Source organism: Chiloscyllium punctatum, chromosome 3, assembly GCF_047496795.1.
Source record: "Chiloscyllium punctatum isolate Juve2018m chromosome 3, sChiPun1.3, whole genome shotgun sequence".
Taxonomy (NCBI): Eukaryota; Metazoa; Chordata; class Chondrichthyes; order Orectolobiformes; family Hemiscylliidae; genus Chiloscyllium; species Chiloscyllium punctatum.
The window spans coordinates 108,017,518-108,042,144 of NC_092741.1; the positions used below are offsets into that span (position 1 = coordinate 108,017,518).

General features: G+C 41.1%; 1 protein-coding gene across 18 annotated transcripts in view; it reads right to left on the reverse strand.

Annotated features, from left to right (window-relative positions):
* Nucleotides 1-24,627, reverse strand: part of adgrb3 (adhesion G protein-coupled receptor B3) — an 838,641-nt gene that overhangs the window by 299,931 nt on the left and 514,083 nt on the right. For all 18 annotated transcript variants that reach the window (XM_072558131.1, XM_072558228.1, XM_072558211.1 and 15 more), the window contains 2 exons: nucleotides 14,156-14,258; nucleotides 10,479-10,522 (listed from right to left, as the gene is read on the reverse strand). In XM_072558131.1, coding sequence (XP_072414232.1) covers nucleotides 10,479-10,522; nucleotides 14,156-14,258 — 147 coding nt within the window. The remainder of the gene's footprint in view (nucleotides 1-10,478; nucleotides 10,523-14,155; nucleotides 14,259-24,627) is intronic.

Below are 24,627 nucleotides of genomic sequence, written 5' to 3' on the forward strand. Positions count from 1 at the left end.
AAGGGGCAGTGGTTAAATTGTCTCTTCTTGGAGATGATTATCACCGGGCGTGGAGCGAATGTTACTTGCCACTTTCATCCCATACTTGGATGTTATCCACATCCTGTTGCATTTGATCATGGACTACTTCAGTATCTGAGGAGTCACAAATCATGCTGAACATTGTGCAATCATTGACAAACGTCCCCACTTCTGACTTTATAATGGAGGGAAATTATTGATGAAGCAGCTGAAGATGGCTGAGCCCAGGGCACTATCCTGAAGAACTCCTGCAGAGATGTCTTAAAGCTGAGCTGACTAATTTTCACAAATTTTGAGAAATTCATTAAAGTTCATTTTAGGCACCTTCCAAACCTACAATCCAAGAACAAATAATTTTTTAAAAGTTCTCTTTGGATAGTCTTAATTGAGTTTTCACCACATACTCAAGCTGTATATTCCAGATTCTCTGCTTTCCTCATGTCATTTCTTCTTTTACAATTAACTTAATTGGGTATCCTTTGGTTCCCAAACCTCGCACTATTGAACAGGTTTTCCTTTTCCATTGTGCCTCATGACACCTCATTGTTTTGAAAGTCTCTAACAATTCTCTTCTCAACTTGCCCATCTCCAAACAGGCGAGCCCAGCATCAATTTATCAACCAAAAGGAAGGCCCTTGTACCTCAAACCATACTCGTGAATCATTTTTTGCACCCTCTTAATGGCTTCATATCTTTAAGTGCATTGAAGCTGAAACAGATTTAATGTCAGTTCCTTGCTTTTGTACTATTCATAAAGCCCAGGATGCCTTATGCACTTTCGGAATCTGTCCTCCCATATTCTGTTCTGAGGAAGATCACCGGCCCGAAATGTTGACTCTGCTTTCTCTGCACAGATGCTGACAGACTTGCTGAGCTTTTCCAGTAACTTCTGCTTTTGTCTCTGATCCACAGCATCCACAGTTCTTTCAGTTTTTATTTCCCACATTCAATGATTTGCACACATTTGCATCCAGGTGTCTGTGCTCCTGGACCCCTATTAAGATTGTATTTTTTATTATATATTGTCTCTCCTCTCAACATGCATTACTCCACACTTCTTTGCATTAAATATCAGCTCCCAGTTGTCTTACTATTCCACAACCTATGTCCTTGCAAAGTTTATGATAGAATCATTGCAAGGTGTGAGGAGAACTATGTCACAAGAAACCTTTTGCTAATGGAGCCCAGGGATATCAATGATGACCAATAAGGGGTCAATTTATCAACTGAATACAGGAGATGGGCCAAATGTTGAGCTACTAATGAGACTTGGGGCCTCATTGTTATCAAGTAGGCAAGTTGGAGACACTTAATGGTCTTCCTCAGGCAGATCAGAAGAGATAAGCTGTTGAAAATTGGATGGCTTGCTTCAACACAAGCTGACCTCCTCAACTAATGCACTAAAGGGGGCTGAGAAAGTGTGGGGCAGTGGTGCTTTTCAGAGGGTAATGGTGAGGATCAGTGTTGACAGGATTGGGTGAAGGTGGCAGTGGGCACTGGCTGCTTTGAGAGCAGTCAAATAGGTATTGAACACTTTACTTTGAATTGCAAAGAGTTAGTTTTAAGCACTTAAGCTGGCCAATTGTGATTCTATCTGTAACAACAAGGTGGCTACAACCCATTTTCTCCTCTTTATTGGACACTCAAAGATCAATAAGGTGACCTTTGTGTGGAGCCGCAGAAGGTGGGGAAGATAGATACTAAACAAGTATTTTGCATTTGTATTTACTGTGGAAAAGGACATGGAAGATATAGAATACAGGGAAATTGATGGTGACATCTTGAAAAGTGTCCATATTACAGAGGAGCTGGATGTTTTGAAATGCATAAAAGGGGATAAGTCCCCAGGACCTGATCAGGTGTACCCTAGAACTCTGTGGGAAGCTAGGAAAGTGATTGCTGGGTCTCTTATTGAGATATTTGTATCATCGATAGTCACATGTGAGGTGCCAAAAGACTGGAAGTTGGCTAACGTGGTGCCACTTTAAGAAAGGTGGTAAGGACAGGCTAGGGAACTATAGACCAGTGAGCCTGATGTTGGTAGTGGGCAAGTTGTCGGAGGGAATCCTGAGGGACAGGATGTACATGTATTTGGAAAGGCAAGGACTGATTAGGGATAGTCAACGTGGCTTTGTGCGTGGGAAGTCATGTCTCACAAACTTGATTGAGTTTTTTGAAGAAGTAACAAAGAGGATTGATGAGGGCAGAGTGGTAGATGTGATCTATATGGACTTCAGTAAGGTGTTTGACAAGGTTTCCCATGGAAGACTGGTTAGCAAGGTTAGATCTCATGGAATACAGGGAGAACTAGCCATTTGGATACAGAACTGGCTCACAGGTTGATGACAGAGGGTGGTGGTGGAGGGTTGTTTTTCAGACTGGAGACTTGTGACCAATGGAGTGCCACAAGGATCGGTGCTGAGTCCACTACTTTTCATCATTTATGTAAATGATTTGGATGTGAGAATAAGAGGTATAGTGAGTAAGTTTGCAGATGACACCAAAATTGAGGCTGTAATGGACAGTGAAGATGGTTACCTCAGATTATAACGGCATCTTGATTAGATGGGCCAGTGGACTGAGAAGTGGCAGACAGAGTTCAATTTAGATAAATGCGAGGTGCTGCATTTTGGGAAAGCAAATCGTAGCAGGACTAATACACTTAATGATAAGATCCTAGAGAGTGTTTCTGAACAAAAAGACCTTTGAATGTAGATTCATAGCTCTTCAAAAGTGGAGTCACAGGTAGATAGGTTGGTGAAGGTGGCGTTTTGTGTGCTTTCCTTTATTGGTCAGAGTACAGGAATTGATAGTGGATTAGTGGTGCTGGAAGAGCACAGCAGTTCAGGCAGCATCCAACAAACAGCAAAATCGACGTTTCAGGCAAAGGCCCTTCATCCTGATGAAGGGCTTTTGCCCGAAACGTCAATTTCGCTGCTCGTTGGATGCTGCCTGAACTGCTGTGCTCTTCTAGCACCACTTATCCAGTATTTGGTTTTCAGCATCTGCAGTCATTGTTTTTACCTACAGGAATTGATAGGTCATGTTGTGGCTGCACAGGACATTGGTAAGACCACTTTTGCAATATTGTGTGCAATTCTGGTCTCCTTCCTATGGGAAGGATGTTGTGAAACTTGAAAGGGTTCAGAAATGATTTACAAGGATGTTGTCAGGGTTGGAGGTTTGAGCTATTGGGACAGGTTGAATAAGCTAGGCGTGTTTTCTCTGGAGCATCGGAAGCTGAGGGGTGACCTTATACAGGTTTATAAAATCATGAAGGGCATGGATAGGATAAATAGACAAAGTCTTTTCCCTGGACTAGGAAAGTCCAGACCTAGAAGGCATAGGTTTAGGGTGAGAAGGGAAAGATATAAAAGGGACCTAAGGGGCAACCTTTTCACTCAGAGGGTGGTACGTGAATGGAATGAGCTGCCAGACGAATTGGTGGAGGCTCATACAAATGCAAATTTAAAAGGCATCTGGGTGGGTATATCAATAGGAAGGGTTTGGAAAGATATGGGCCAGGTGCTGACAGGTAGGACTAGATTGGGTTGGGATATTTGATCGGCATGGACGGGTTGGACCGAAGGGTCTGTTTCCATGCTGTACATTGCTTTTACTTTTTGACTTCAAAAAATTTGTTTAGCACCCAAAGTTTTCTCTCAAATGTTTCTTTGAAAAAAGAATGCTGAGGGGCTAACTGAATAAACATGATGATACAAAAACACACATTCGGATGACTTTGAGCTCGCTCGTCTAAACTGTTGAAAGATTTTGACTAAGTGGATACGGGGAAAGTGTTTATCATTATGGGGCAAGAATATAAAGAGATGTTATTAATATAAGTTAGGCCCAAAGAAATCCATTAGAAAATTTAGGAGAAATTTCTTTACGTTAATAAGATGGAATTCACCACAACAATGTATGTTTAACAAGTTAAACAAGTAATGGTGGAGGAAGTTTTGGTTACAATGGTATTTTTAGATGAGGAAAGGTGAGAGAGGGAGACTCAAATTGAGCATGAGCATCAGAAATGATTAGTGGGGCTGACTGTCTTGCGTCTGCACAGTATATCCCATGTCCAAGCAATGTGCATACTCCTCTGATGAATTTCTCTACCATATGGTTTAAAATCTTGATGTGGACATTAGACAAGCTGTTCAGCACACGACTGCATTGAAATCAACCTGTGTAGGATCAATTACAACCATCTGTAAAGTTGTTCAGGAGCTGAAGAAGCAATCAGTCAGTGATTACCGTTTTCATTAACAGAACAAACTGAGGAATTTGATATTAATACATTAATTTAAATCTTTGTTAACACATTCATGAATAGAATGAATTCATGGGCTTATTAATATGTCTATGATTGCTTACAGACATCCTTTTAAACAGAGTTGTTCACATTCACATTACTGCATTCAATTATGCATTCAGTAATTTTCCAGCGAGTGATTTTAACACTATAGTGTTTAAAGATTTCGAGTCTTTTCCTGAACGAACTGCTCACTGGTCGCGAGAAGTTGAATATCATTGCAGTGGGGATTCCTGGAAATAAAACTGGGGCAACACCTGACAGAAAAAGATGGCTTAAAATTTGAGACCTGATTTGGAAATGCCGGTGTTGGACTGGGGTGTACAAAGTTAAAAATCACACAACACCAGGTTACAGTCCAACAGGTTTAATTGGATGCACACTAGCTTTCGGAGCGACACTCCTTCATCAGGTGATTGTGGAGGGCTCGATCGTAACACAGAATTTATAGCAAAAATTTGCAGTGTGATGTAACTGAAATTATACATTGAAAAATTGATTGTCTGTTAAGCCTTTCATCTGTTAGAATACAGTGATAGTTTCACTTCTTTCATGTGTAAATCACAAAACTCTTTTTTTTTAAAGTTGCATTCTCGGATTAGCTGTTAATAATGGTGATAGCTAGACAATATGTTGAAGGTGTTAGCCCCCTGTGTTCTCTGTCCATGACCTGATGTTTAGATTGATTCTAATCTAAAAAGTAAGATAACAGAGTTTTACATAAATTCATGCAGTTTTTGAGCTCAGAGTTCTACATGAATGTATGCAGTTCTTGAGAAAAGTGCAATGTAACTCTGCAAGTACAAATTCACCACACATAATATATGTGTGCATGTGGGTCTTTGTCTGTCTATGTGTGTGTGGCTGTCTGGGGTGGGGGTTGTGAGTGTGAGAAAGTGTGTGTGTATGTGTAGTGAGTGCAGAGTGTCTTAAGTCTGTGAGGGGGTGCATGTGTGAGTGTGGGAGTGTGTGTGTCTGTAAGGGTGTGTGTGGGTGTCTGTGTACACGTCTGTGTGTACCTGTGTCCATGCGTATGTGAGAGTGTGTGTGTGTGTCGTGCAATGGTGATCACCTGTAATGTGACATGAACCCAAGGTCCCAGTTGAGGCCCTCCCTATGGGTACCGAACTTAGCTATCAGTCTCTGCTCAGCCACTTTCCTCTGCTGCCTGTCCTGAAGTCCACCTTGGAGGATGGTTACCCGAGGCTGAATGTCCTGGACCACTGAAGTGTTCCCCAACTGGGAGGGAACCCTCCTGTCTGTTGATTGTTGTGCTTGTACACCTTGTACATGGCAGGTACTCATGTGACTCAGCCAACGTTGTCTATCTTATACGTTGCAGACAAGGATGCCCGGAGGCATGGTACATTGGGGAAACCGAGCAAAGGCTACAACAACAGATGAATGGGCACCGCACAACAATCAACAGACAGGAGGGTTCCCTCCCAGTTGGGGAACACTTCCCCTGATGAAGGAACATCACTCCGAAAGCTAGTGTGCTTCCAATTAAACCTGTTGGACTATAACCTGGTGTTGTGTGATTTTCAACTTAAAATTTGAGGGCAGACTGAGATCACCTTGCCACATAAACTTGTCCCTTTCCTTTCTGCTGCTGACAAATTTCTTCCACATTATAGTCCATTTCTGGATTTTCATTGAAAATTATCTAATACTTATGTGGAAGGGCTGGGTTGGATTAAACAGTTGCAAAAACACTTGACACCAGGTTATAGTCCTACAGGAATAATTGGAAGCACACTAGCCTTCGGAGCACGGCTCCTTCATCAGGTGCTATCTCATAGTGTAACAGGAAGATTGAGGGCAAGTCTGTCAGCCATGGACCTATGAGGGCTCTGACATTCAGGTAACCAGACTGCACCTTTAAGAATTTCTCCTTTAAAGCTAAGTGTCCTTGGAATGGCAAGAGATTTTCTGCAGCCAGGTGAACAAAAAAGGGTATGTTAAGGAACAGTAAGGAGCTGAAACAGGTCCTGAACTGAAGTGTGCACATATGTAGTCTGGCTTTGTGTATTGATAAAACAAAATGAGTATTTGAAATTAAAAATGTTTCATTGCAGTCAGACGCTCCCTAAGCCAAGGTGATATACCTCTTCCTTGAATGGAATAGTTGCCTATTTGTCCTCTACATATGGCACTAGGACCTTTGAACCCTTGAGGTAATGGCTAGGTTGTCAGCCATTTGCCCACCTTCACCACAATATTAGCTGTGCTCCTTTTATTTGATCTGAGAACCATGTAACTACATGAGGAGAACTGACAAAGTACTGAGTAGAAACGACACAGTTTTCCACACTTTATGCTGAACATAGACTATCTAATGAGAGACTCTACCCAACATCAACAGGAAAATTGACTATTTTCCTCTTTGCATTGCCAAGGATGCAATAGCATGCTGTTCCACTCACTGCCCAAAATACACCTGGTGAAGTTCCTGGAATCTTTCCAACGTCAACAGCAAAGACAATGGAAGTCACATCCCATTAAAGAGGAATAAAGTGCAGAGTATTTTTCCAATGGATTCTTCAACAGATCTCAGAGTTATGTTTCTATGAAGAAATGCCCTGAAGTAGGTCAATGGTCTTTTCTGAGTGTCAGGGATTCCAAACTAGAGGCCTTAGGTTTATGGATAACATTTTCACAGAGGGTGGTGCATGAATAGAATGAGTAGCCTAAGGAAGTGGTGGAGACAGCTACAATTACGTCATTTAATAGATATCTGGTTGGGTATTTGATTAGGAAGGGTTTTGAGAGATCTGGGCCAAATGCTAGCAAATTGGAACAGATCAAATTAGGATGTCTGGTTGATGCACACGAGTTGTACCGAAGGATCTCTTTCTATGTTGTATGACTCTACAACTCTATAAATCATAGGCACTTAAGAACTAGGAATGTGAGTAGACAGTTTAGCCCCTCAAGCTTTCTCCGCCAATTAATACAATCCTGATTTATCGCATCTTGGCCTCAACTCCACTTTTCTACCCATTTCCATCTAACCTGTCATGAATTAAAATCTGTCTAGCTCTGGCATCCACTTTGGGGTAGTGAATTCCACAGATTCATGATCCTTTGAGGGAAGTAACTCCTCCATACCTCTGTTTTAGGCCTGCCACTCATTAGCCTAAAACTATGACATCTCATTCTAGATTTCCTCACAATGGGAAACATTTGCACACTGTCTACTTTGTCAATTTCATTTCTTGTCTTATATACTCAATTTGATCTCCTCTTACTCTTCTAATCTGCTGTGAGTACAGGCCTAAACTGCTCAATCTCCAAAACTCTCCTCATAAAACAAGCCTGACATCTTTGAAATCAATCTCATGAATGTTAGCTGAACTGTCTCTAATTCAATTACATCCTTCAAGTGAAGGACCAAAATTACATGTAGTACTTCAGATCCAATCGATTTGATTAGAGTGTAGAGGCTATTAATGTGACTGTTAGGAGATGATTCAAAGCAAAGCTGAAGCTTTACCTAAAAGAAATCTGCAAGAATGCTAAATATTTAGAGCTATTAGTGAATAAATAATTATGGACTTTGTGATGTTTATGTAGTTGCAACACTTATACAGTTGCAACACAACTTCTCTACTTTTATACTCCAATCCTTCGCAATAAATGCCAAAATTCAACTTGCCCTCCTTATTACCTGCCATACTTGCATACTAACTTACTGCTATTTATGCATGAGATCACCCAGATCCCTCTGTAAGGAAGCATTTTGAAGTTTGGCTAAAATCTATAATTAGCAGACTTATTGTGCGTGGATAAGATCTACCATGATTTATGATCCAATATTGCACTCTATCTCCAGCACATTGGTGAATAACTACTTTTGAAGAAAGCTTTTTTCGTGTGAAACACGATTTTAGATTTAGCTTAGATTTATCAACATTAATAAATATGACAAAAATAAAATACCAAATGGACAAAAGTGACATCACCCTGTGACTAGTAACGTATTCATATTTTTGAGAGCTAGAGAATATTTATAGGCATTCTAGTCAATTACTGGCAACTTCTGCAAGTGTCAAAAGCTATCAAATTCAAGCATGCATGAACCACTCTGGATGAATCATTGAGAATGATCATTGTATTCAAACACCAATGAATAATAGTGTATGGAATGGACATGCCATAGCATCTTTATAGAAAATTTCTGGAGCTAGTTTTCCAAATCTAGACTGATTCCATTCCAAAGGGAACAGGTGACTCTGGATGCTGTTTGGGAAGGGAGTGTGTTAGCTCCTGTGCAGGTTGTTTTAATGTAGTTGGAAACTTGGTCAGAATCTCCCCTCCCAGCTCCTCAATCTGTGCTTCATTTACATTTGTTTGCCATGTCAGAGACAATGATGAAAAATGCTGTTCTTTCAAAATAAAATAAAGAAACTTTTTAAATTTGTATAAACATGTTTATGGTCAGTGCTGCCATTTTCAGAGGGAAGTCATTGAAAATGAAAATATCACATCACACACGTAAGGATCATTCTGCATTTTTAGCTTTACGCTTCCAACATTCTTCCCTTTGCAATTCTTCGATCCTATAAAAAATACTTATCCTGAACAATGGTTCCTCCACAATTTCCTTGTGCTCAAAACAGAGCAGGCTCTCAACATAACAAATGTGGAAATACAACAGAGAATGTTTCTTTAAGATTAGGAAACTACATAAATATCACAAAGTCCATAATCATTTATTCATTTGGCTCTAAATATTTAGCATTCTTTCAGATTTCTTTTAGATAAAGCTTTAGCCTTGCTTTGAATAATCTCCTAACAGTCACATTATGCTCTAATCAAATCTGCATTCTGATAACTTATGTAAGAATTATTATAACAAACAGGTTGCTTGATGCTGATGCTAAAATGACCCAGAGATTCATGTGTTAAACCAGCACTGACTGGGCAAGCTCCTTTAATTTCAGGTTCTGATCTGTTGATACTGGGACTAATTTTATCTGTGTATAATAGTGTAAATTTATTGATATTGAAATGGCTGCCCATTATACATTGCTATTCGTTGAAGTCAATTTTGTTAGTATTTCTTTTACACTATTTCCCTATAGTTAGAAGTCTGATGATAAAAAGGTGCACAAATGTCTTCACAAATATACACACAGAGCAATTTACAAAAGACCTTTGCAGTTTAACTGTTTTGCAACATCATGAAAACAATATTCTTTGAATGCATATTTAAGGATAGATCTTGCAAATTTGCAGGTACACTGTGGAGATTTGACCTGGGAAATGAAATGGACTTGTGGGATTTTCCCTCCATAGTTGAATTTGTAATATTTGCTCCTGAAAATCCACTGCATAAATAGAACCCCACAGTACACATTACAGTATAGGCATAGGACCTGAAATCCGGGACTGAGATCAGGTTGGATTCCAGATGTTTCCAAATTCCAAGTCCTGTCGTTCAGATGGTAGCTAGGTTGGGTCAAGCTGGGTTGGGCATGATAAACTGTCACTTGGACCATGGGGCAGAGCGACACATGAAACCACTATTGAGTCTGGTGACACATTCGCCCCAACATACTGTTTACTGAATTGTCCAGCTACGTTATTTTTAAAAAATGTTATACAATTAAGCAGGACACCACCATTTGGACACCAAAAGTTTTCAGTGTTGTGGATTTGAGGTGCTCCATCTGCCATCTACTTTATAACAGAGTTCTAGCACTTGAGTTTTGCTGAAGGAGAAAAAGCAATAAAACTTGCAAATGATCCATACTGGTCCAACCAATCTTGTACACTTCAAAACAGAGTTCCAACACAACCAGTACATTCATTTCCAAGTATAACAGGTTTTTAATCATTGCAGCTTTGTTGATAAAAATGAACATGAGAACAAGGATAAGTGCAAGTAGACCATGTTCCACACAATAGCATTGCTTTGTCCATTGTCAGGCACACACTACCCACTCAGTCTACCCTACCAATGCAAAGGCCAAGTAATCTCCTGGAGGATGAGAACAAATAATGAAAAAAAAAGGAAAAGATTTGGCCAACTTAACCCTCCCCACACACACATACCCTGACAACTATTCAAAAAAAAAGTTCAGGAGATCATTGCTGCCATAAGTAATGAAGAATTAGCAATAGGGTCAGGACTTACGTTTTGCTGAAATCCCAGAGAGCACAATAAGGATTTTCAGTACCCTGGACAAAATAAAAACACTTGTCAGTAAATACTCTTTTTTTTGTTGTTGATCAGCTCATGCATGAGAAAGTATCTGTTTGGGATCCATTGCCTGGAAATAGGGTGAAGACAGGTTCAATTGAATCATTCAAGAGGATATTGGATGATCATTTCAATAGAAATATTAGGCAAGGATATGGCAAAAGAAGCAGAAGACTGACAAGGTCATGAAACTCATTTGGGTAGTGGTGCAGGCATAATGAGGCTAATAATCTCCTTCTGCACCACAACAATTCTGGAATTTTGTTTCACCAGCAAATTCCCTGCTGGGGGAAAAAAAGCTAACAATCCTTCCCTATAATCTTTTAAAACTGTTGTGAAGTCACGTCAATACTACTGACAAAGATGCCTTCTCTCTTGTTTTAATTGTTTGGTATAAAAAATGGACAACACGGCTATTGACAAGGCTGCAAGAGGTGCACTGAGAAGATGGTTCTGGTCCTGCTTGCTTCAAATGAATGGGCGAAAAATAGCAGTTGTCGTATCAGCCATCAATGATGTGACCACATTCTCTATGGTTTTGCTTTGACCATAACTGGTATAAATTGTGTACTTGCAGTATAACCTCCTGTGATCATTTGAAATTTGGCATTATTGAATTTGTCCAGATGGAAGTCTTGGGCAATATGTCCTTCTTGTCAGTACTATTCATTCTATTGTAGGTAAGGGGACTGAGTATGGTTTGGAACCGATGACAGAAGCCCACTTTGGAGCATGAACCAAGGCAGATTTTAACCCCGTTACGTTTATAACCATGCAAGTCCATCTAGAAAATGCTGAAGAAAAACTTGGGTATACAATTTAGAATGTTGTTCAGTTGCAGCCAGAATCCTTATCTGGAATGGAATATAACCAGTTTATCTGCCATTGATTGAACAGATGTTAGTTCTGGGAGAGCTTCTCCTTAAATAGGACAAAAGAACAAAGAACAATACAGCACAGGAATCGGGTCTTTGGCCCTTCACGCTTGCACTTACATAGTTCGTCCTTCCATACTAAAACTGTCTTCACTTACAGGATCCGTATCCCTCCATTCCCCTCCCATTCATGTATTGGTCCAGGAAATTCTTAAATGCTGCTATTGTGTCTGCTTCCTGGACTTCCTCTGGCACTGCATTTCAGACACTCACTATTCTTTGTGTGAAAAATTTGCCTCACACATGCCCCTCTTTCAAACACGCCCCATCATACCTTGAACTTGCATCTCCTCGATATTGACCCAATCACCCTGGGGAAAAAAGCCTCATACTTTACACTCTTTCCATGCCATTCACAATCTTATGAACCTCTATCAGGTCACCCCTCAACCTCCTGTGTTCCAGTAAAAACATAGCTAGTCTATCCAACCTTCCTTCATAGCTAAAATCCCCCATACCAAGCATCATCCTGGTAAATCTTTTCTGTACTATCTCTAAATCATCCACATCCTTCTGGCAGCGTGGTGACCAGAACTGTACACAATATTCCACGTATGGCCTAACTAACATTCTACAAAGCTGTAGCATAATTTGTCTATCCTTATACTCAATGTCCCTTCCAATGAGGGCAAGTATGCTCTAGGCCTTTTACTATCTTATCTACCTGCATTGCCAACTTCAGTGACCTGTGGACCTTCATATCCAGATCCCCCTGCATATAAATATTCCTAATGGTTCTGCCATCACTGCATAATTTCTACCTGTACTTGAAATGTAAACCCATATCGTGTGGGGTGTAATTAAGTGCAAGTTTCATCAGTAGGGATAGTAGTAAACCTTCTCTGAAGGCTGTTAGTGATCCAGATGGGTTTTAAGAGCAATTTCTTTTTCTCATCAAAAAGAATCAAAGTCGCAATCAAATAACAAGATTCTTCTGAAATATTGTTTCACTATAAAGTGCAGTGAGCTATGGCATGTTATGTCATTAAAAGTGAAAGTAAAAGAGAACAACAGATGTCAATTTGCACGCCCAGTTCTTAAATGATGAATTAACTCTTTGAGAGCCTAACAGCATTCTTAGACATTCAAATCATAAGCCCTTTGTTATTGAAATAACTGAACTGAGTTCTTGTAATTTTCTTGTGATTAATCTTACAACCCGTAATTAGCCAACAGCACCAAGTGAAAGAACATCTCATAATTCAAACATCTTTCCAGATTATAATAACATTTTATTTTTGTTCCTGACATGCAACAATTTTCTTCATTTACAGAGCACCCATCATAAAGCATACTAATCCCTAAAAAGTTGCTTTGCAAGAGCAACTGTGGCAACTATGTAAGAGCAGGAAAGAGGTTTGGACAACTGGCTAAAGGGAAAGTTGAAGGGGCAAATTCTGAGGCAGCTGTTTTATGAGATAGAGAGCAATTTGGGACAGGGTTTCCTGGGAGAGAAAGGGGGCTGAGTGGCTGGAGACCATTTGATCAGTGGCAGATGAGATGGAGGCAGACTGGTCAGAACAAGAACATGTTGATGCCAGGTACATAGAAGAGTGTGGTCAGTGAATGTGAATGAGGACAGGGGATATGGGATGTTTGCCACAAGGTCAAAACAGGCTGTGCAGGTATGAACTTTGAGATCATTCTCGACTTTGCTTCAGATGGAGTTGGCGAGATTGGAGCAGGAAGTGTGGGAGAAAGTGTACTTTCTTGGAACAATGGTGAGGGGAGTTTGAGGTGAGGGAGGTGGATAGGTAAGCAACATTTTTGAGCTAGAATTAGCCTGATGACTGAATTCACAGTGAGGAAGGTACAGTAGTTAAGAAACATCATCAAGTTCAATCAGATGAAGATGCCTGGTGCCGAGGATATTAGGAGCAACATTCTGGCATTATTCGTGCAATGCTTATTCAAAGAAAACTCTGCGACATCTGTGATTTGGTGTGAAAATGGATTTTGAACCGAATTACAACCACCATTGGAAAGGATGTGATGGGAGAGGAAGTTGATACTCATCAAAACATCAATAGAAGCTCATCCCATGTTTGCAAAATGAGGATAGGTCACAAAGAAGGAACCTTAGAACATGTTCGAGATGACAAAGCCATGATGGATAGAGATGAATCCTGAGGGTACAATGTTCACAAGCCCTGAAAGGAATGTCTTGACAGCATGTGGAGAGGGAGCTAGATCCAGGAAATGACACACAATGATGCTAGGTTTGAACAGGGAGGAGGGGCAGAGGAATGACTACATCCAATCAAATCACACATTTTTAAAAGGCTATCTGTTTTCCATATGTAAGGGCAGAAATGGGTCATAGTAAAATAAAACATTTTTGAAAATTAATTATTATTGTTACAGTATGTAAGCTGCCCTTATTGCCTGAGGGAGCTTGTTATCTTAACGGCACTTTGTTTAACATGACAATGAATGAGCTGAAATTATATTAGCAATGGTTTTGCAGGATGGATAGGCTGCCACAGGGAAAATTGAATTCATGATCAAGAAGTACTCTCTATTGCACTTAATCCTCCACTTAATACTGCCCTGTATGAGACTCTGTTTCTTGAGTGGAAATCACAGGTTGGCCCTGAGCTCTGAGCTCTGAGGACAATCAGTTAATTCAAGGTTAATATCCCTGGAATAGTCTGCAGCAAGGAAAGAAGTACTTACATTTACCAAGTGAGCAAGTTCAATTTCCAGTACAGATTCTGCAATTTTCGGTTTTGGTCTCACTGTCACAGCTATGACTTTTGAATTCACAATGGTGTAATTTCTGTGGGTGCATTTAAAAAGCAAGAGAAAATACAATTGAAGAGTCAAGAATAATTCTTGGAAAGGAGTACAGACATGATAAAAACAATAGGATTAAAAAGCATCAGTCAGAAATGAATAATGTTGCATATAATTTAAGGCATCATCCTGGTTTTCGAATCATTTTTCGATCTCAGCTGCTTCACATTTCTGCAATCTCCTCCAATTCTGTGACCTCCATGTTATTTTCAGTCTTCACTCCTGCCTCAGCTCAGCTGCTTCTGAAGCCCTCATTATGCCTTTATTATCTCCAGACTTGATGATCTTAATTCTCTCATGTCTAGCCTCCCAACTTGCACTCTCTGGCACTACTCAGAAATACTGCTGCCTGGACTTCAGTTTGCAATAAGTTCTGTTCACCCATCATCCACCTACTTACTGACCTATCATAGCTTCCATACATCTTGATTTCAATGTGCACTCCTGTTTTCAAATCCTTCATGGCCTTCCCCAATTGTAGCATCCCCAGTTTTTGCACTGTACCATGAGGAATCTTGCTTCATAAATGTGTACGAACATACAAATTAAGAGCAGAAGTAGCCTGGTGGCCTCTTGACTAGGTGGAGGTGGGTATTGAAGATGCTGGAGATTAGAGTCAAGTTTAGAGTGGTGCTGGAAAAGCACAGCAGGTCAGGCAGCATCTGAGGAGCAGGAAAATTGACGTTTCTTGGCCTCTTGAGCCTGCTCTGCCATTCAATAACAACTTTGTCAATCTACTTGTGTTTGGAATTCCACATTTCCATCTATGTCTGGTAATCTTTAATTCCCTCACCTAACAAAAATCTACCTACATTCACTTAAAAAATATTCATTGACCCCCATCTCCATTGTCCTCTGAAGACAAAGAGTTCCAAAGTTGTGTAACTCTCAGAAAGAAATTCTATTTCTCTCAGTCTGGAAAAGGTAACCCCTAATGTTAATAATGGCCTCTTGTCCAGGTCTCACCTACAAGAGGAAATATCCTTGTCCTGTATATCTTATGAAGACCATTCAGAATCTTGAACACTTCAATAAAGTCATGACATACTCTTCTGAATGTCAATGGAAACATGGTCAGCATGTCCAACCTATTCTCATAAGTCAACCTGTGTATTTCAGGAATCAATCTTATCTTTCTAGATGATAGTGATAGTGGATTTGGAGGGTGGGTTATCCAAGGATCTTTGGCAAATTTCTGCAATGTACTTTGTAGACAGTACACACTGTTGCTAATGACCATTGATATGGAGATAATGTCTATGGATGTGATAGGAACAAATTACTGTAGATGCTGGAATCTGTACTGAAGACAACAAACGCTGGAGATCACAATGAGTCAGACAGCACCTGTGGAGAAACAGCAAGCTAATGTCTAGATGAGTCAAGTCTACTTCAGCTCTGATGAAGAGTAATTTAAAGTGTGGGAGGGACAGCATTTATGGGATAGTTTTCTGATGGGGGCCATAGGTGAAGGGATGGGGGATGGTAGGTGCTGGAGTGGTTGGGTCTAGGGTGCCAGTTTAAGGGATCAGAATGTGAGAATGACAGAACAATGGTGTGTTGCCTGCCAGACTTGAAAGGACAGTAAGTGGGACCGGGAGGAAGGGGAGGACATGATAGCAAGCTCAAAGAAAGGGAAGAAATATTCACAATTTAAAGACGTTGAACTCAATATGGAGACAAGAGGGCTATAAAGTACCTAGTCTGAAGATGAGATGTTGTTCCTCTGGTTTACAGTGTAATTCACTGGAACACTGTAGCATGCCGAGGACAGACATGCGGGCATGTGAGCAGAACACTGTGTTAAAATAATTGCTACAGGAAGGTTGAGGTCCTTCTTGCACCCATACTGGAGGTGTTCTGCAAAGCAGTCACCCAGTCTGTGTTTGGTTTCTCCAATATAGAGTTGACCACAGTCAGTGCAGCAAATACAATACACAAAATAAAAGGAGGTACAGGTGAAATACTGCTTCACCTGGAAAGACTGTTTAGGACCTTGGATGGTGAGCAGAGATGAGGTGAAGGGGCAGGTGTTGCACCTTCTGCATTTACATGGGAAGGTGCCATGGAGAGAGGCTTGGTGTTGGTAGTTGTGGGATGGACGAGAGTGTCCCAGAGGGAACACTACCTGCAAAATGCAGACAAGGAATTGAGGGGAAGGTATGTTTGTTGGTGGTGCTCTGCTGAAGTTGTCTGAAATGATGGTGAATGATCTTTGAATGCTGAGGCTAGTTGGATGAAAAGTGAGGACAAGGGGGACATGATCACTCTGTTGTGAGTGATGGAAGGGGCAAGGGCAGAAACACAGTTGATAGGTTGGCCCACACAGGACTGCAAAAACTTCATACATTTTGCGTCCAACTGCTACCCCTCTATAACTTTCACTTCATCCATTTCTGACATTTCCCTTCCTTTCCTTGATCTTCCTTCAGTGTCCCAGTGAATCACATCTCACCTTCAGACGAGGAACTTTACAGCCTTCTGGACTTAATATTGAGTTCAACACCTTTAAATTGTTAACATTTCTTCTGTTTTTGTTTAGCTGGCAGGAGGCACAGCATTGTTCTGCCATTCTCACATTCCGATCACTTAAGCTGAACGATCAACATCTTTTCTTCACTGGCACCTTATACCCACTCCACCCCTGCCGCTGCAAAACTATAACATAAATGCTGTCCCCTCCAAACTTTATCTCAGCTCTGATGGAGAATCGTCTCGACTCGAAATGTTAGCTTGCTCTCTCTCCATGGATGCTGTCTGACCTGCTGTGATCTGTAGCATTTGTTGTCTTATGGATGTGATGTCAGTCTAGCAGACTGCTTTGTCCTGGATAATATGAATCTTTTTAAGTGTTGTTGGAGCTGCCTTTATCCAAGCAAGTGTTCCAACATATGCCTGATTTGTGCCTTGTTGGTAGTAGTCAGGCTTTGGGGAGTCAGGAGGGAGTTAATTGTTACAGGATTCTTAGCCTCTGACCTGCTCTTGCAGGCACAATGTTTATGTTGCTAGTGCTCCCAGTTCAGTTTTTGGTCAATGGTAAGCCCCAGTATGTTGACAGTAGGGGATTTTACGATTGGTTGTCAAGGTACAATGATGAGTCATACAGTCATACAGATGGACAGCACGAAAACAGACCCTTCAGTCCAACTCACCCATGCCGACCAGATATCCTAAACTAATCTAGTCCCATTTGCCAGCATTTTGCCCATATCCCTCTAACTCCTTCCTATTCATATACCCATCCGGATGCCATTTAAAAGTTGTAATTGTATTAGCCTCTATCACTGTCTCTGGCAGCTGATTTCATATAGGCATCACAGTCTGTGTGAAAACTTTGCCCCTTAAAACACTTCTAAATCTTTCCCCTCTCATGTTAAACCTATGAACTCTAGTTTTAGATTCCCTCACCTCAGGGAAAAGGCCTTGTCTATTTTCTCTGTCCATACCCTATGATTTTATAAACCTCTATAAGGTCACCCCTCAGCTTTTGATGCTCAGGGAAAATAGCTCCTACCTATTCAAACTCTTCCTATAACTCAAACCCTCCAACCCTGCCAACATCCTTATAAATCTTTTCTGAACTCTTTCAAGTTTCACAACATCCTTCCTATAGCAGGGAGACCATAAATGCATACAATATTCTAAAAGTGGGTTAATCAATGTCCTGATTAGAATAGTGCTGGAAAAGCACAGCAGGTCAGGCAGCATCAGAGGAGCAGGAAAATCGACGTTTCGGGCAAAAGCCCTTCATCAGGAATAGAAGCAGGGTGCCTGCAGAGTGGAGCGATAAATGAGAGTGGGGTGGGGTGGGGAGTCTCTATGCTACTTTCTCCCCACCCCCACCCCCCTCTCATTTATCTCTCCACTCTGCAGGCACCCTGCATCTATTCCTGATGAAGGGCTTTTGCCCGAAACGTCGATTTTTCCTACTCCTCGGTTGCTGCCTGACCTGCTGTGCTTTTCCACAGCACCACTCTAGTCTAGACTCTGGTTTCCAGCATCTGCAGTCCTTGTTTTTACCTAATCAATGTCCTGAATAGCTACAACATAACCTCTGAACTCCTGTATCCAATGCACATAAAGGAAAGCATACCAAATGCCTTGTTTGCTGTCTTGACTACAGGGGGACTTCACTTTCAAGGAATTATGAACCTGCGCTCCAAGGTTTCTTTGTTCAGCAACACTCTCCAGGACCTTACTATTAACTGTAAGAATCCTGATTTGCCTTTCCAAAATGCAGCAGCTCACGTTTACCTAAATGTCAGCTCCTATTTTGTTAAATAAATAGATTAGATTGCATTGAAAGAGTCCCAAATTCATCCCAGCTTTGAGATGGTTGGGTGTTTCACTTTGAAACTGTGCGTTCAGCCTTTAATTTCACTGTGAATATCATGAAAGATTAAAACTGGAAAAAATCCAAAAACACAGGACTGAATCATAGAATCCCCACAGTGCGGGCTACATTTGGCCCATTGAGTTGACATTGTTGATTCTCCTGCTCCTCGGATGCTGCCTGACCTGCTGTGCTTTTCCAGCACCACACTTGTGACTTGACATCCAAAGCTCATCCCACCCAACTCACCCTGCATTTCCCATGGCTAATCCACCCAACGTACACACCCCTGGACATTATGGGCTATTTTGCGTGGCCAATCCGCCCAGCCTGGACCTTTTTGGACTGTGGAAGGAAAGCAGACCACCAGGAGGAAACTCTTGCAGACATGGGGAGAATGTACAAACTCCACACAGACAACACCCTAGGCTGAAATTGGACCTGGGTCCCTGGTGCTGTGAGGCAGCAGTGCTGACCACTGAGCCATCATGCAGTTTCACGAGAGTTATTATTGAAAAGCATTTTGTCATTGCAAATTAACACTATGTCTGTTAATATGCATATTCAGAAGACAAATCGAGATCTTCTTAAATTGAAAGAGCATTTATTTTAGTCAAAACATATTTTAAAATAATTATTACTGTTCATGTTTTTCTTTGAATATTTTAGCTGAATATTGCTGGGTTATAAATTAGAACAACCGGATTTCTACCAAATCTGGACATTTGCTGACTGGACAGCTTTAAAAATAGTTCTGAAAATATAGGTCTATCCATCTTTCCCTGACATACCATTGGTAAGTCGAGGGACCACAGATTCATTTTGCATTGTGACTAATCTTTCAAGTGTTCAGCATCAACCCACCCAAAAATGTCATTGTGTAGAAGAGGGTAGGGTCTAACTATGCTAAAGCTTCAGGTGTTCCCAGCTTTGACAGCTGGTGCAGTAATTTCTGATCAGACCTACATACCAAATGATGTTTGAGGATCTGTTGTAGATCTAGGATCTTCGATCACCCACAAGAGGAGACATTTTCCCAAATAGGCACATTGACATCCTATTCAGAAACATTATATCTCAGTTTCTCTCCATGTTACACACTATCCTGACTTAGGACTTATGGATGGGATTGCGTAATTCTAAACACAAACAGGTCAGCAATGATCTTATTGAATGGAGGAGCAGGCTCAAGGAGCCAAATGATCTTTTTCTGCTCCTTTTGCATTGGTACATATGAATTATATTGTCAATTCTTCACTGTTGCTGAGTTAAAACCCCGGAAGTCCCTTCCTTAAAGCCTATGGATGTGTCTCCTCCTAAAGGACTGTAGCAGTTCAAGAAGGCAGCTCACTATCACCTTCTCCAGGGCCATAAGCATGGTCAAACTTACTGGTGAAATCTATAACTCACGAATGAATTACAAAATAAATCTGAAATAAAGCTCAAGGAACTCATCTTTTGATTGCAGCCTTACTGACTCAATACTGTACTAAGTTCCATAATTTCAGATCATAACCACTGCCCCCATTAGTTTATTTTCAAAAGACAGTTGTCGATGGTGTATCTGCTTTTCCCAGTTCTATCTTCTCCAAACACACTGCTTGTTTCTGTTCCTGCTCCCACACTACTCCTCCAATTCCCATCTCGAGAATTGTTTGAAACCTGCAGCAGCTCTTACATTTTGAGACAAGGACCTGGGTTCAATTCCAGTCTTGGGTGACTGCCTGTGATGAGCTTGCACATTCTGACACAGTCCAAAGATGTGCAGGTTAGGTAAATTGGTCATGCTAAACTGCTTCATAATATTAAGAGATGTGTAGGTTAGGTGGGTTAACCATGATAAATAGGGTGGATGCTGAGTCTGGGTGGGATGGTCTTTGGAGGATCAATGCAGACTTGATGGATCAAATGATCTCTTACTGCATTATATGGATTCTATGATCTTCAGTTCTGATTAAAGGGCATTGTTCTGAAAAGTGATTTAATTTAGCTAGCCCAGGATACCAAGCATTTCCAGTATTTTCTGTTAGACATGAAGCATCCTGGGATAGCTAAATTAAGTCATGTTTCAGAACAATGACCTTTCATCAAAACTTTCACAAAGTTAGCTTGGCAAATTATTCTTCTCGGACCTGAAATTATTCTTCTCCTCCTCCTTGATATTCAAGAAGGTAATGGATGATAACTTAAATAGAAATAAAGTGCAACCTGATGGGAAAAAGGCAACAGTTGAGCACCAAGTCAATACACTCAAAGAGCTAGTGTAAATATGATGGGTTGAATGGTCTTTTTCTGAACTACAATAGCACTGTAATTCTGAAAAATCATCCATGATTATTCAAGCAGTGCCGAACCGCAGCTGAAACAATGAGTTTACTATGGGACAGGGGCAGGAGGTAGGTAGCTCAGTGATTAGCACTGCTGACTCCCAGCACAGGGGACCTGTATTTGATTTCAGCCTAGGGTGACTGTCTGTGAGGTGTTTACATGTTCTCCTTGTGTCTGCGTGGGCTTTTTCCAGGTGCTCCGATTTCCTCATACAGTTCAACGATAGGTAGGTTAGGTGGATTAGCTATGCTAAATTCTCCCATCATGTGCAGGCTAGGTGGGTTAGCTATAGTAAATACTGGATTAGTGGTGCTGGAAGAGCACAGCAGTTCAGGCAGCATCCAACGAGCAGCGAAATCGACGTTTCGGGCAAAAGCCCTTCATCAGGAATAAAAGCATTTGGTTTTCAGCATCTGCAGTCATTGTTTTTACCTAGCTATAGTAAATGTAGGGTTACAGGGATAGTGTAGGGGATTGGATCTAGGTAGGATGCTCTACAGAGAATTGGTGCAGATTTGATTGGCTGAATGGCCTCTTTCAGCACTAAAGGATTCTATGTTTCAAGTTTACATTATCTTGAAAGGGATTGAGCAACATACTGGTGATATTACTATTAATGACAAATCAGCCTTCGTGCCAATTGAACTAATTGGTCTCCCTCTCACCCATTCCCTATCCTGCCAAAATTCTTTCACTTCCTTTAATAAGTTATACTGCAAATATTATATTTTGGTAATTGAGAAAATAATTTGACTACCTGAATTACCAACATCAATTTTCATTTTGTTGTCAGGACCACAAAATCAAAAGTATTCTTTCTAAGTTTCAGTTAAGGAGAATTTGGGCGGTTTGCAAAGCTGTTTGTGGCCTCTCCGATTCTTCCAGGTGAAATGGACTCGAAGTTCCTGATTTCCTCTGCAGCATTCTTTGTGAATATCCAGCTTATCAGGAATCCCCATCATGCATTTAGCTCCCCATCATGCATATCTTCATATTCAACCTCCAATTTATAAAGCTTTGGAATTAGAGAATGAGGTAGCACTGACATATGTCAATCCGTCCATCTTGCCAGAGCCAGTTACTTGATGCTCATATTACTCCCAACTACTTGCACCATCAACCAATAATTATATTTTTTCCCTTCCTAATGCCTTTTGACAAGTTACAAGTCAATCTGCTCTCCACTATCCTTTCAGATGACAGCAACTTTGAGTCAAATAAATAAATGCTTCATCTATTATTCTCTTGCTAATCAGCCAAAATTGATATCATCTGGTTACTGAATCTTCTGCTATCAGAAACAGTTTTATCTTATTTATTTTATCAAAGGCCTCTCTGATTTTGAACCCTTCTGTCAAATCTACTGTCTCATTGCTGATTTCGTTATTGAGTTTTTTTTTAAGATTACTTACTTAACAGTGTGGAAACAGGCCCTTTGCCCTAACAAGTCCACACCGACCCTCCGAAGAGCAACCCACCCAGACCCATTCCCCTACGTTTACCCCTTTTACCTAACACTATGGGCAATTTCACGTGGCCAATTCACCTAACCTGCACATTTTTTTTTGGACTGTGGGAGGAAACCGGAGCACCCGGAGGAAACCCACACAGACACAGGGAGAATGTGCAAACTCCACGCAGACAGTTGCCTGAGGCGGGAATTGAACCCGGGTCTCTGGCGCTGTGAGGCAGCAGTGCTAACCACTGTGCCACCATGGCACCCCGAGTTGGTGCCTTTTGCTTTACACACATTTGATTCTCAGTTGACATTCTTTGTTGAAACAGGGAGGATATCTAGATGTGTGAGTTCATAGACGTGACACTTAATGAAGAAAGCTTTCTGAATTTCAAAAGTGTATTGCTGGGCAGAGACCATAGGCAGTGTCTTGTGCTGTCACTGATGCCAAGCTTGAGACTGGGAAGGGCACTTTTTTAAACAGGTTGGTGCTGTATCTGAACACTCACCACCATCCTACCTCCAAAAGATTGGTAATTCTGGTTAGATGGGACTATCTTGGGAGTCTTGATACCCTAGTTAGGCTGCTGGGGTCCTGGCCACTGAGTGATTGGATTGTAGTTTGATGGGTCTCTCACCAACGTTATAGCAAACCAATCAGGCCCCCGGTACTTCAGCAAGATTGTACCCTTGGCTTTTCTGTGAAGAGTTTATAAAGTAGCTTTTTCCCTTCAGCTCGTGTTGTTAAGCATGTTATTCCCTTAGCAACAACTGTGGATAAGCAAGTATTTATAACAATCCGACACATGTTGCTCTGTCATTTTCTGTTCAATCAGCCCTAGTATTCATGTTGCTGGAAATCATTATGTGGTCCAGAGGAAACAGTTGCTTGTGGATTGGCAGCTAGCACAATGCAAGTCAATCTGGTCGGAAATAAATTATTAGTTGTCAGAGAGGGTGTGAAAGTTTTAATGAGCCAGACATCAAATTAAATCATCTAGATTTTCACTTCAGTGAGTTTATTCATGGAGATGGGCAGGGCTTTCAATAAATGAATCTGTGCAACACAGTGAGAATTGCTGATCTTTGCAATGAAGTCTTGGCAGTTGTAGTGATGGCAAAGAGGGGACAATTTAACTCTTGCCATGATATTTTAGATTAGATTAGATTAGATTAGATTACTTACAGTGTGGAAACAGGCCCTTCAGCCCAACAAGTCCACACCGCCCCGCCGAAGTGTAACCCACCCATACCCCTACATCTACATTTTAGATTTACCCCTTACCTAACACTATGGGCAGTTTAGCATGGCCAATTCACCTGGCCTGCACATCTTTGGACTGTGGGAGGAAACCGGAGCACCCGGAGGAAACCCACGCAGACACGGGGAGAACGTGCAAACTCCACACAGTCGGTCGCCTGAGGCGGGAATTGAACCCGGGTCTCAGGCGCTGTGAGGCAGCAGTGCTAACCACTGTGCCACCGTGCCGCCCACAGCAAACAATATTTGTATTGTTTGCTTGTGGCAGTGGGTCTGGCTCTTGTTCTTTAAGCACAGGAGCTGCATTTTTGGAGCAAACTCATTGTGCGCAATAAATGGCAGGGTCTGGGCAGTGCACTGGCTCCTTGATGCAGCATTCACTGGGAACAAGAGCCTTGCACCTCAAAGGCCAACCTCACATCTATGATCTGAACTTATAAACATTCAACTTGTTTTTTTAAAATCTCAACCCAACAAGCTGCAATTATGTTTCTAAAAGGGAGATTTGAGATTTTAACTTTTCATGTTCCAGAGATGTTCTAAAGGTCTTTGCCATCAATTTGAATAAAATGACTGTAAATCTCAAGAACCTGTACGCAAAGCTGTTTTGGCTGGCAAAGGAATGCCACACAGAATACATGCTGGACACACTGCTCTTCCTAAGCAGTTTGTCCAATTGTTAACATCCACCTGGAGTGATCAGACAAAACTAGACTGAACACCGAATGTGTTGGTGACATTTGTGTCGAAGTGTTCCTTCGACATCCCATGTGTAATGGAATTTTAACTCTCAATCTACGAAGACTAACTAAGTAAAGATGACAGTTAAAATACACATAGATACATTTTCCTGTCCTTGAGCCCAGAATTCAGTATTTTATCAAAGTCTCCTTACGTGAGCCAGGACAATAAGTGTCAGCTGGTGGCATCGCAGACGAGACAACCACTGATCTTATTGATCAGATGAGGGTGTA